This window comes from Anas acuta, chromosome 3 (assembly GCF_963932015.1).
Source record: "Anas acuta chromosome 3, bAnaAcu1.1, whole genome shotgun sequence".
Lineage (NCBI taxonomy): Eukaryota > Metazoa > Chordata > Aves > Anseriformes > Anatidae > Anas > Anas acuta.
In genome coordinates, this window is record NC_088981.1 from 31,243,317 (window position 1) to 31,257,896 (window position 14,580).

The 14,580-nt window shown below is 34.1% G+C and overlaps 1 protein-coding gene across 3 annotated transcripts in view; it reads left to right on the forward strand.

Annotated features, from left to right (window-relative positions):
* Nucleotides 1-14,580, forward strand: part of CRIM1 (cysteine rich transmembrane BMP regulator 1) — a 180,295-nt gene that overhangs the window by 143,475 nt on the left and 22,240 nt on the right. For all 3 annotated transcript variants that reach the window (XM_068676419.1, XM_068676420.1, XM_068676421.1), the window contains one exon: nucleotides 11,851-12,007. In XM_068676419.1, the coding sequence (XP_068532520.1) occupies nucleotides 11,851-12,007 (157 nt within the window). The remainder of the gene's footprint in view (nucleotides 1-11,850; nucleotides 12,008-14,580) is intronic.

Below are 14,580 nucleotides of genomic sequence, written 5' to 3' on the forward strand. Positions count from 1 at the left end.
CCTTGATACCCTTCTTGTACTGAAGGGCCCAAAACTGAACGCGGTACTCTAGGTGTGGCCTCACCAGAGCTGAGTACAGAGGGATGATCACCTGCCCAGTATTGCTGGCCACACCATTCCTGATACAAGCCAGGATGCCGTTGGCCTTCTTGGCCACCTGGGCACACTGCTGGCTCATGTTCAGGCAAGCATTGACCAATACCTCAAGATCCTTTCCCTCTGCACAGATTTCCAGCCACTCTGTCCCAAGCCTGTGCACTTCAAAAACTCCTTATTGCTAAACAGCTTTTTTTTAACTTATTGTTTTAACTTATATTAAGCTTATTGTTTTTGAGGATCAAAAGTATTTGAAAATGATACTTTTAGGGGGGTGTTCGTATATATACAAACATATACATATATAATTTTATTTCTGGAACTTATATAAGTACACTTGAGTTAAGATTTATGCAAATTTTAATTCAACGTCTATTTTTTCCCCAATGAAAATTGTTGGAGAATGTGAGAACTTTGCATGTATCAATGATGCATCTTCATAGTAAAGTAGCAAAAAACTATTTTCTCAATATGTTTCTTTAGGAATTCAATGTTTATACAGGAACTATAACGCAAGGTCAGGTTTGTTCTTGAAATTGCCAAACAGAGAACTGGAGGACATCTCAGCTGGAGGACGTATTGCTGTGCTCTTGCTGTGCTCACCAGCCCAGCCTAGGTGTTGGTTCAAACTACCTGTGTAATTTTATTGTAGCTCTGCAGCTTCCTTGTAACCTCTGAGGATTCCACAGTTCAAGTGTTACTCCATTTCACCTCTTCTTATTTCAGTCCATTTGTTCTCAGTCACTTTCTAAACCTGTGTGACCATTCTAGGAATCCACAGAAGAAACAATCAAAGTAACACTATTAGTTGATCTGAGCTAGTGAGTTTTAAGATTGGCTTGGTGTTTTGCTTAAGGAGCAATAAAAGGTTTTGTCCTGGCACTTTTAAATTGCTTCTGGGAAGATGTGCGGTTTTTTTCCATTTCAATAAGGTAAAGGACAGGACATCTCAATAACAAATAAACAGATGGTAAGCAATAAAGTAATCAAAGATATTATTTCCGTATTACCATAATGATGAGTTGTATTCGTGGTAAGTGTGACTTTTCATAGTTTTCCACAGGAACTACTTCCTACCTTTTGAAATATGGATAGGAGTTTCCCCTGTTTATAAAACACGCAGTGCTATTTATGCCATTAGTTTCAAATTTATTAGTTATGTCTTATTTTATTAAGTAAATTAACAAAAATTATTGAGAATAATGATTTTGATAAATGTGTTTTTAGCTTTTGACCTAAAGAAGTGAATGCGTTTTAAACAAATCAGAACAGAAAAAAAAAAAAAGCTGAATGTACATCCTACAATTAAGAAAAAGGATATGCAAATCGCTCATCAGTAGATGTGGAAAGGAAGGCTGATAAGAGATTGGTGAATAAATTGCCTGTTTTTAAGAGACATCAGTCCAGCCCAGCTGAGATTTGCATTTTTACAGAACAACTTTTTCTTCACTTCATTTCTCCTTGGTTTTACAGAATTTCACAGAATTTCTAGGTTGGAAGAGACCTCAAGATCATCAAGTCCAACCTCTGACCTAATTTTTTTTTTTTTTTCATTGTTAACAAGCAATGGTCTTAAAAATGAATAAAACAGCTTTTAGATCAGGTGGATTTGTGATACTTGAAGCCTTCAGAAAATAGCTGTCACACATCCTTTCTACTCTGATTTCTCCACTATGCCAGTTAGCCAGCTTCTTGCCAGTGTGTTGCATCTTGACTAAATGGAATAGCAGTTACGCTACACCTTGCACATCCTCCCTAGAGAAGGGTAAAGAAATTTGTCTAAGGATCATTGGGATCTATGATCAGTCTCAGGCACAGGAACTAAAAATGTTCATACAACACAAAAATGGTGCCTTGAAACAAAATCGTAAGTTGATCCATCAAAAATACCAGAGGTTAAGAGAAAAGAAAATATCTTCTCCAAGATAAGATAAGGCACATACTTTATTGCATCCAGACTATCACATAAATGCCTTACTTACAAAATTAGAATTTAGTCAGAATTTAGAAAGTTCTACTTTTATCATGCTAATTTGAATTTCTTTTATTTTTTCATTGCTGATATATTAACCGGGGTCACAGGGAACATTTGCTAACAGGAGTTTGACACAAAAAAGAATACGGACATACTCAGTAAATGTCAACATGTACACCTATGCATGAAGTCCTGCCTTCCAGTTTGTTGCACAGGAGGACCATCACTCCAAAAGATTGTTTCTTTTGTCCTGGATTACCAGATCACACGTGTACGCTTACCACATCCCAGGACACCTCTGTTCTTGCTTGAAGTGTTTCTGATTAAATACTGCCTAAGAACCTATTCAAGGGAATTTTTCTTGTGCTGGATTTGCTTGCAATTATTTTCATTTTGCAATAGCAAACTGTCAGGAGCAAACCTAATAGTATCATTTGTCTGTCATCCTTTTTCTCAGTTAAAAAACTTGAATTATAGATTGCTTAAAAATCTCCCAAGTTATTCAGAGAAGGGAAACCTTTATTTTCTAAAGAAATGAAGAAAAATAACAGCTTGGAAATCTTCATCACTTGGGGGATATCAGTCAAAATGACAGGAATAGAATTTTTCTGTCAAGTAATGTTTCTCACTTGCAAGGCTCTGGACAAATGTGAGTGAGGAGTGAAGCGAAAACAGTTTTAGGTCAAATATGCTGAAAACGTACTGCGGTAGTTCTCTGTACTTTCAAGTCCAAACTAGTTTAGTTGCATCTTGGCTCTCTGAAAATGTAAGAATTATGTAGAAGTTCATGTAGATGCATGTGGATTTATGTTTAAATTTGGAATGTCAGTATCTTAACACTGCACTCACATCTTCCTTGCTGGTCTGAGCTGTTCAAATTAGTCAGATTTAAAGTGTCTGAGTAAAGAAGGTACCTCTCATTACCGTTTGAAGTCACCTTCTCCTAGTTCCACTAATCTCCTTCCAATTAAGTTTCTGTTCTTGCCAATTTCTCTTTAGTTATTTTCTCTGCAATATACATGCTTCAAGCTATTTCAGTCAAAATAAAACCAAAATGACAAAGAAAAAAGGAAGAACATGCAGCAAATCTATAAATTGTTCCTCACTGTTACCTTCATTTATGTTCCTAGAGCCAGAAATCAGTACAGCAGATTTATTTGAAATAATTATGTAAGTATCATATCACAAAACTTTTTTGGTGCTTTATTGCAATTTAGATTCAAGTTTATCTAGCTTGACTCAAGTGAACTAGAAATGTTACCATTTTCTTCTTTCTTCCTTCTCTCATACCGTAATTATAGAATGAGAGAAGGAAGAAAGAAGAAAATGGTAACATTTCTAGAACACAATGATTTTAATACAAGTTTACTTTGTAATTTATCCTTCTTTCTTGTTTTTGCAGTGAATGCAAAAACATGCTGTGAAAGCATGCAATGAAAACATTCAAGGTAAAATACAAAAAGCAGAGGCAGACCACTGTTGTTAGAGAAGGGAGGGGGAACAAAAACGACCACTGAGCCAAGAGTGAGCACAGATTAATAAGGAAAAAAAACTTGTAGTGAGTAGAGATTAAACCAAAAATGACTGGGGAAAAGGAATGATAACACTAAGTGGGAATGTACAGAAGCACTACATGATATAAAAGGGGAAAAAAATAATCCCGTTAATAGGAAACACTGCTGCAAAACACCATCATTGAAACCAAAAGAGTATTCCAGCATTAGGGAAAAAAATGATATGAGAACAAGAAATAAGTAGAAAAAAAGTAAGTAAGCAAGAAAAAATAATCATAGTGCATCATAGGTGCAGCAGTTGCCATTGTGTTTGGAGTGTCTAGGCCTGTGCTTTCATAGAGAGGACTGGAGTGGATTGCAATGTCTTTGGAAGGAGGCTAGGAGAATAATTTAGGAGAATAAAACAAAGCCAGTAATCAGATGTTTTCGAGGCATGACTCCTGTTGCTCCAAAGAGTACTAACCAGCACATTGAATAATATGTGCTAATTGCAGTAATTTAAGATTTAAAACCTGAAAGTTGCTGTTGAACAGTATATCATTTGTCACTGAGAGCCTGCGGTGAGGGCTGGTAGTTTATCTTCTCTTGTCTATTCCCTATAATGTATTCATGGAAAGGAAAAAAGCCCTCTAAAGTCTTTCCTGTGACTTCTGTGATAGACTACAGTCTTTTACCCCAAAATGAGTCAAATGTGAAGTACTATTCAGGGTATAAATGAAAACATGTTTGGCTTTAGTATGTTTAAACCCTTCAGGTCTTATTAAAATTAGAGTATTTTTGTAAATTTTAAAATTAGTTGGCTTCATACAGAAGGGCTTACCTTTGCAGTTACAGGATGCAGTAGTCATGTAATTTCATTAATTGCAAATTGTTTGTGGACAAATGCAATTGTAGAAGGCTGTAGAGATAAGTTGTTTTCCATGCACATTATAGTGCATCATCATCATCCACATTGTGTTGTGGTCTGTTTTGTCTGTCAACACAATCTGTGAAATCAGTATTCAAAAATTAGAATTCTCTTTAAGTTATATGGTTGCACAGTTCTCTAGACATAAAACAAGCCATCCCATCCAAATACATTCCGTATAAATACAGAAATATCTTTGAAGAATTTCTTATACCTTAAATGTGTAGAACATATCCTATCATGGAGTGAAAAAGTTGTTACTAGCAGGCATCTGCAGCATGAACATCAGTATTTTGTTGGGTCATAACATTTCCTTTCATAGCTGATGGAGAGGAGTGGAATTTTAGTGCGGAATTTGGGTTTAACAGTGAATTGGGAATTGGTGTGAGACCTTTAGAAGCAATTGTGGAAAACTGGAGCACACAATTAGAAGGTTTGAGAAAAGTTAGGTGGGTGCACCTACCTGTCTCTAAACAGCAGTGGTAAAGCTTTTAAAAAATGTATGGTGTGCTGATGAGGGAAAAAATTAGGAAAATTTTGCAGGGACTACAATGGGAGAATATATCTCAATTTGTCTCTTCTGTGTTCACCATTCAGTAGTTATAGAGTTTTGGATAATTTTTCTTAACCCACTCTTCCTAGCCAAAATTTGAATATTTGCTTCCTTTAATCTGTTTATGTAAAAAAATAAAAATAAAAATAAAAACAACAACAAAACACCTTATTCACCTTATTCAGAGACACATTCTGAGCACTTTGAAGCTCTCTCAGTGTTAATTTTGTCCATTTAAATAATGGATATATAATTTATATTTATTTGGATATTGACATAAGGTGGGACAAGTAGTCACACATTAGTCACACAAATGAAAGCTTCAGACAATGTAAAATTCTTGAAAATAGAAAAGTAAAATATGAATGAAGTAACATTCTTCTATTTTAGTACGAATGTTCTCCCATTGTTACCGTGATTTAACAACAAATTCGGGGGGGGGGAGGGGAAAGTCCATTAGACTTCCTTAGTGCAAGGAGAGAGTATCTTGGATTTTTGAATAATAGAGTTGACCTGGCAGAAAAAGGTTGTTCGATTACCCTCCTGTAATGACATGAAAGGGAATATCTATTAGACATCAGTTAGTGAAATACAGCCACAGAAAATTAGGGACAGAGCATGTTTCTTTAAAAAAAAAAAAAAAAAAAAAAAAAAAGAAAAGTAATTACCACTTAAATCAGAAAAAAGGCACATAGTCCTTTAGTTAGTATTGAAATAGTATTGAAATCCTAACTATGAGTGCACATGTGAAAGACAGTGGAAGTACTCCCTGAAGAAAGTGCAATTATGATGAACAGCTTATGCCAAATAAATATTACTGTCTTCTCACTAGTATAAAAGACTTTGCTGGGGATCTCTAGAGATTACAACAATGTATTGGTTTTAGTAATGCGTACAATATATTTAATGCAATAAAAGCAGATAAGAAATTCTCTTGACTTGTGGAAGGGAAAAAAAACATGCTGCTCAAAGGGTTGTGGAAGCTTAATCATTTTCCAGTAATTCCACCTTTGAGATGTCACTGCTACAAATCCATTTTCATGAATTCATGTGCTGTGTGTGAATCCTAGACTTGTTTAGAGTAGGTATCCAAATGGGTAATTTGCCTCAGTTGAGTCATGAGGTATTTTTTTTCTAGCATCACAGTGCCCAGTCCCTTCATTTTTATCCAGATATTGTGAATCATGATTTAATTCTAAAGAAAGGAGGGAGGGTTAGTGTGGATCTGTGGAGGCAATATATTCAGAGAATTCCAGTTACTGATAAGTAACCTAGTTTTCTCCTTCATAAATTTGCCTCCCCAGATCCCCACCCCTGAAGATTAACCAGCAGTAGCAATCCACACCGAGAGGACGGCTGAGGAGTGCTTAATTATAAAGGTACTGTGAAACAGTTCTCCTGGTATGATCTAGCCTCAGCGTCAAGAAAATAATGATGGTAAAGGTATGTAGATAGCTTTCTGTAGCCATGCTACAAAAAAAAAAAAAAAAAAAAAAAGACACTGGCCTAAGGCAAGTTGAATTACTGACATAATTTCTGTCAAATATCTATTAATATTTTCCAGCAGTTATTTTCTCTTCTCTGTGAACTAGGGGGTTAAAAACTGAAAGTATTTCAACAGGCTATGCATCTCTGGAATGCATTTTCAAAAGTTTTAGACTAAGGTGACTTTCAGTCTTCAGAGTAAGATTTTCAGTGTCCATATGTGAAATAATAAATTGGAGAAAAATTAATATCTTAGTTTTAGAGCTTAGATTTTTTTATGTGCCACTTATATGTTAGAAGAAAGAAACGGAGAAGTCTGTTTTGAAATAAGAATTAGCTGGAATTACAGTCAAGCTGTTAGAAGTTCAAATGAAAGACCATTTTTAGACCCAAACATGTAATTCACAAAATTGAATTTGGTCTACATAACAGTTTGATTTTTGAGAAGTTTTTTATAATATTCCAAATATTCTTAGGCTCATGCAAAGTGGGGATGTGAGTACTATGAACTCAGGAATACATCATGCATCAGATGGTTTGAAATTAGGCCAAAGAATTGTGATTCATTTTGAGATATGCTGCCTCTGAGGTCTCATACCCGAGAAGGAGAGATTGCAGTGTATCTGAAATATCTGGGTTCTGAGTGAATCTTCACAAATACAAAGATTGATAGCATTACGTATCCTGGTACAGAATTTTTGTTATCTTGTTTGCAGAGTGTTAGCCGTATGTGACAACGGTATATCAATCTCTCTTACTCTTTGATTTTCATACCTACCTGTCTTTCCTTTGGCAGCATGTGACTAGGTCTTACAGTGTTGGACAAACATTTTAGACGAGTTGTTTTTAGTATTGAGAATAAGATACGTAGAAGAAAAGACCGTTTCTTTTGCATGCAGTACACTGTGAAGAGTCTCATCACCTGTTTCTAAGATAAGATTTTCTTCTTCTGACAGTCTTGTCCCATCCCACAGATCCCAATCAGATTCTCCTTAAACAGCATCATGCTCTTCTGAAACTCTAATATTTGTTTTATTACAGTCTGTGTGTATGAAACCATGTTTGGTAGTGGGTGAAGAAAAGGGGAAGAAACTACTACATTAAAAGGGGTTTATTGGCAGTAGTGATTGGACCTAGAAACATTGGTGCTAGTATTTCTGTTTCTTCATTAATAATCCTCAGATCTTTTTAGAAGACTGGTTCATCTTCAGCTATTCTTTCCCTTCCTATTTTTTTCCATCAGCGTCTTAAATTGATCCAAATGAATCTAGTAATTTGAAATTCCCATATCCATGTCAGCATATAATACGTTTAACTATCTACAAATATTACATTATTTACAAATGAGAGATTTTGTTAGAATTGCAGTGTTTGAAAGGGTCAAAGTCTATAAGCAATACCTTTTGACAATATACAGTGAGGTCTAGTAAAAACTGACTAGAAACATAGAACATAGAACATAGGTAATTGACTTTGCTGCTGTTTTTGCAATCATTGCATGGATTTTTATTGGCTGGATTCACTACTATAAGCATTCAGTGCATGTGTGTCCTCAAGTGCATTCCTAGCAGCAGGTTATTTTGATATTGTTTGATGAGGATACCTTTTCTATTGTGCTAGCCTTTGCTGTAATTGATTCAGTTGACATTTTTTCAGAATTTTTGAATTTTTGTTTCATATTTTGTTTTATATTTCAGCTAAAGCCAGTCCTCACATTATATGTGTGTGTATATTTATGTTAAAAGTACCATTATGTTATAGTTATATATAGTTATATATTAGTTATATTACAGTCATATTTAGTCTGAGATGTTCAGGAATACATTCATCTCTCTCTAAGGTCACATCATGTCAGCATCCTTCTGAGATCAACTAATCTCCAGTGTCTGAACTCTCAGCTTACAGCACAAATTCTTGTTTAGTGCTTTAGTTCTTGTTCAGTGGGGAGAGTAACTGTATACATTTTCAGTATTACCTTTCATCCTGCTATTATTATTTTATCACCTTTAGCCCCCCTATTGCGTTGTGTAGGATTGTTTTCTGTAGAGATATTACCCCATTGGCATTTCACATTTCCTAAGAAAAATCAATGACTGTGTTTCTACTTCTCAAGCACAGCTCTACTCTGCAGTCACATATTTCTCTAAGCAGCATAATGAGAGGTGCCTTCTCTTTAATCAGTTTCCTACTCATCATTTCATTTCTGTTCTAGTCTTCCACCCCCAGTCTAACCATTAGTTTAGTTTCCTAGGTGATGTTTTCATAACTAATCATTCAGAGAAAGAAGGATGGCTTATTCTGTAATCAAGAAGCTTGTCTATGCTGTTAGAGTTACAGTAACATGTAAGCACATAATGCAGCTTTCCGGAACTCTGCAAGGCAGTCTTCCTTCTGCATTAGCTTTTTTGAAGTGTTTCCTCTCCTTCAGACTGCTTGCTTCGGATATGCTCTTGAAGCAGTTATTAGCCCATTTAGGGCTAGATCTCTTTTCTGCAAGTATGTTCCATAATTTGGGATTCAGATTCCAGATGAAATTTATTTAAGCAAAGTTGGAAAAAGCTTCCCTAACAAATAACCTCCTAATATATTTCAATAAGTGTCCTTAGATGATTGCAATTGACATTCATGAAACAGTTCTTTTTATTCTTTAGTATTTCTTGTTTGAAACACAAAATATTGGTAGAAAATCTGTTTTTACTTGTCTTCTTAATGAACTTGTGATTATTTTATTAACAATGAATTTAAATATATAGCTAAGGCTATAGAGATATTGTCAGGGTGACAGTTACATGAACTGAATTTTATTTACATTTGAATTTTTATGCCTGGCATCTTTTTTTCCTCTTTTTTTTTTTTTTTTTTGCTTTCTTTCCCTTACAGCTAAACTCTACTTCTGTAAAATTGACAGGTTTGCTCTGTTTTCTGGAAAAATAACATGTTTAAAGCTGTGGACTAGGGTTTTCAGGAGACCTATGCATTAGACATAGTGTGTATGTGTACCAGATGGTACTTCAGTTTGAGACTGCATGTAATTTTCATGTTTTTAAAAATGTGTCAGTAGAAGAAATGTAAATGGTTAGATGTGAAGTCAGAAAGCAGACCAGAATCTACTTTATGATTTTCACAACATTGAATTTCTTTTGGAGGACTGGTTCATCTTCAGTTATTATTTCCTTACCTAGTTTTTTTCAAAGTTTTCCTAGTTTTTCCAGAAATTTTTTCCAGAGTTTTTTTCTCAAAAACTATTAAAAAGATAAGTCCACAGTTTATAATGTCAGATCATCAGAAGTATGAAAATACATAAATTTTAATAACAAACATCTTCTCAGAAGACAGAATTTTACCATCTTATTAGAAAGATTTTCAGCAGAGTTCTGTACAGATTATTCTGATGTTCTTGTTTGGCATTTGATATAACATTAGTAAGTTCAGGTGTGAACAATGGTCTGTACCGAATTTGACAAACTTTGCCTGTATGTTTGACATAGCCAAAATTTTGATGATATTTTGTATATGGTGTGATGTAGATGAGGATGCTTTCTGGTGTCTGTGCCAGAGAGGTCATGATGGTTAGTCAGTCATCCATCTCTTGGCCACTCAAAAAGTTAAAATTCTTTTGAGGATAATTCCATACATAAATAATTAAGCAAGGAAGACATTGCCTTGAGACTGAATTTTCTAGTTAGTATGTCAGATGACTATTTGAATTTTAAGTATATTTATATTATGAACGTAGGATGAGACACAGTTGTCCTGTTTGTATAGCACTGTCCTAGACATCCTGACCCATTTAATAAAGTATATTAATTTTACATTCTGAAAAGCTTGTTTTGTACCTCCGAAAAGCGATTTCACTAAACAAATCAAAACAATCAAAGCAGAAAAAAAGAATGAAACCAAAACCATATTTGGTTATGAGATCCTGCAAAAGTCATAATTTTGCTATCTTTACTTCATACTCAAACCTGGGAACCACACTTTGATAGTGAACCACACTTAACACAAATCTGGACACAAAATAAAGGAATATTCAAAAAAAATGTTCTTGTTGTTTCTACTTCTTTGAATTTATTTTTCTATTTCTAGCTCTTCCTTTTTTTTTTTTCTTTTTGAGAAGCCTACCCATTTTTCCAACATTTTTCCCATTTTTTTGCATTTGTACCTTATTGTTCCTTGACCTATATTCCATGAGCCTGATGATATACACTGCCACCTAAACAGTTCATCTGTGGCAAAGTACACTTAAGAAAATGAATCAATGCAACCTGTGCAGTTCCAGAATTATTCACTGGTCAGTTCTGAGCATTAGTAGATGATGTGATAATTTACACCAGATCAGATGTTATAACCGAGTTTATTTTTTTATTTTTTGATATATTCCATGCCTTCTTTACCAAATGAACATTAACCTGGTAGAACAAATTATGAAACACTTGGCTACATTTGGTTAAGTCTGACAACTAAGTGTGTTGAGTGATTTTTCCAGAACTTTTTCTTTCACAAAGAACAAAAAGAAACTAACGATTCTCAGTAAGACTAAACTAAACACCAGTGAAAGTGAACATAATGACCATTTTGTATCTCTGTAATGGATAAAATGAAATGCCATCAATCCAGCATCTCCCTCCCTGCCACACAAGCTAACAAAACATGGTGGTGGATTTCAGGAAGCAGGTCTTTCAGACTAACATCTCGAAGCTTAGATCACCTCTTTTATAACTGGTATTAAAGTTATATTTAAAAAACAAACAAACAAAAAAAAAAACACAACAACAACAAAAAAAAACAAGTATTAATTGCAAAACAGGTGACGGCAAACATCCTAAGTACGGAATAATGGTTAAGATATTCTAGTCTTTCAATTCCATTTAAAATAAGGAGAGTAGAAATAAAAGATGTTCTATATTGAACAGAAACCTATTAAATTCATATAATGTGTCAAAAGTATATGTTATTTTAATATATGTTATATATATATACATTATATATATATTTTAATATATGTTATATATGTTGTTTATTAAAAGCTTATGGTCGCAGATATTGGTTGGATGTGCATAAATTCACAAAATCAAGTTAGAATAGGGCATCATATCATACTTTCCAAGTTCTTGACTGGGACTGAAGACATCTCAATGTTCACATGGTTTGGGTTGGTACTGTAGAATTCAGTCGAATATTTTAGGACAGTCAGAAGGTAATGATTAGCAGTAATAAAAAGTTATGAGAAAAGAGGAACAGAAGGTTTAGCCTGCCAAAGATGCATTTGTCTGGCATAAACGGTATTCATTTTGTGATCATCTCTGTTTGTTCTTCACAGGAGAGGAGCTGTGTACCGGCCTCATATCGGGCTGCTCCCTGGACTGTTCCTTTGGGTTCCAGACTGATGCCCACAACTGCGAGATCTGTCAGTGCCGCCCACGGCCTAAGAAATGCAAACCCATTGTATGTGACAAGTACTGTCCCTTTGGATACTTGTACGTATTCTTATTTTGAATGCATATTTAATACTCTCCATGCATATTGAAAGTATGCAAAATCTAGGAATATGGAGTTGTGTTTACTTCGTCGCAAAATTGAGGAAAATGTGTGAAAGTAGAAATGTCAGTACTTGATGTGAAATGTTAGCACTGAATTTATGGAAATAGATTTTGGTCAACAAATTAACAGCAACTAGATTATAAACAGGACCAGATTATGGAAGCAAAGCAGTGCTTAAATTTGTTTGAAGAATGTTTGTTGAACAAGATGAAAAAGCTACTTAAAAGAGATGTCTCCTGCAAGTAGCTTTTTGAAATTCTGTTGGTATGTTTTGTTGTGACAGCCTTTCATTTTATATCCCATTGATTTTCTTCACTTGATTTTACAATGTTTCAAGGTGTTTTTTTAATGTTAACATAACGGTGGACTAGTTTTATTGTTGTTTCTTTTCTGATAGTTACTTCACAGGATTTGTGAAGAACAGTAGTGTATCTCTTATCTAAGTTTTTGTAAATGAACTCAAAACCCATATGGCTGCTAGAGTTCTCTATCCAGAAAAGGGAGTGTTTCCTGTATTTCTTTACTTCTGGAACAGGTGACAAAAATGGGGCAAATTTTTTGTCACAGAAATATATTTGAAATCAGCTTGGTGGCTTCTATATATATTTTACCAAAATACTTTATTTTTGATGGATCAGTTCCATGTTACTGCATGCTTTTTCATAAGTTTAATTTCTAACTCATAATAGCTGAACTTCAAAGTATATTAATATATAATTTGTTGTCTTAAGCTTTGTATTGAAGTTTCCTAACATAGTAACTCAAAGTGTTATTCACATACTACTATGTGAATTTATGCATTTTTATGAATTTATGACTCACTTCAGAGTTATGTTTGACATTCATTCATAAAAGCTATAGATTTTTTATTCGTAATGGTAATCTATAATGTGCTGTGTCCTCCTCTTAGTACACAGCTTTAATGAAGTTTAGAGGAAACTACATTAGAAAGGATGCTCAAATGTATCCTTGAGGCATCCCTAGCATAATTTGAAAATATCTTCAGAATAGCAGTGTAGTAAAACAAAGAAAAGAAATACCATTTAGCAGAATCTTATACCTGTTACCTGAGATACAGATTCGGGCTTGCTCCTGATTCAGTAATAGAACTTTTTTTTTTTTTTGCAAACAGTCTTAAGAGTGATGAGGCTAATAATGATTGATTGATTTGATAATGCCTTGATTTTGAAAAGAATGGATATCTTAACATTTATTTCTCTTTTATATTTGTATTTTAAAACTTTTTACTCACTGCAATTGAATAACATTCAGCTTGGAACAGGAAAAGCTTTTTTTTTAATTTTAGTAGTGCAAGTATATGAATAAATTATTATTTTCAAGGCCATTTACTTTAGTCTATCCAAAGAATATAATATGAGACAACCATTAGATAAGGTCTCTTTAGTGTCTATTGCCATTTGCTTTCTAGGCTCATACACAAATAGTTTGAATATATTCATGAACCAAGGTCTAAATGTTCTTTCATTCCAACCATGTTCCTCACTGGAAGCCTCAACCCAGAAGTCACATTGAAGTGTTAAATATGATTTTCTATTGCTGAAGTATTGTTCTGAACTATACTTATCAGAGTCATTTACGATTAACGTATTGTGTTTACGTGAAGGTATTAAGTTTACTGTTGTATTCTTCAATTTTATTGTAGAATACTTTTCCCGGTAAAATTAATTTGAGAAGAAATACTTTTACATGCTGAGTAAGTTTGTCTGGTTTGGTTATATAAACTGTAATTTTTGTTTAAAGCAAACTGGACAGTATTTTTATAACTTTAAATGGAACATACTGGAAACCTTAATGATCTGTGTTGAACTGTGATCTATACTAGCAAGCAGAGAATGATATATGATCCTGATACTGCACAAGGCCCTCAATTTTAAGATATTGATACTGTGCTATATATGATATTATTTGACTGGTTAGAGAAGATGTCTGCAACTGCAAGCTTTGTTTGAGATCAGAAACAAATGTCATGCCCTTCATGACTGCTCCATGGACTGGCACTACATGGTTCAGCTTCAAATAAAAGGCATCATAAAAATAATGTTATGTGTCTCACAGAATTATGCTGCTTGCAATAAAGAGCAGTAATTTTTACTGTGTTTTTATTACTGACTTAATATATTGACCTACAGAGGAAAATTTCTGTGTGCTTTCTGTACTTCAGTAATCTGAAGTGCACACTTCTTTCCTCTTTTTTTAACTAAAATATACATAAAATGGTTATATTAGTAAATCTCTCTGAACTATCTGGCAAAATAATTTTAGAAGGCACTGCAAATATTAATAGGCACAGAATGGTAGCTAGGAGTAAGACAAAGAGGCCTTAAAAGTAAACTGTTTTCAAGCTGATGCTAGTGATTTAGAAATCCTGTTTTCAGGATGGTTTTTCACCTGCATTTTTGTACGTGTGAAAGAAACTGAACTCAAAGTTTTCTGAAGTTAATTTGAAAATCCTCTTCAGTTGAAATTCTGGTTTTAGATAGAAAATGCA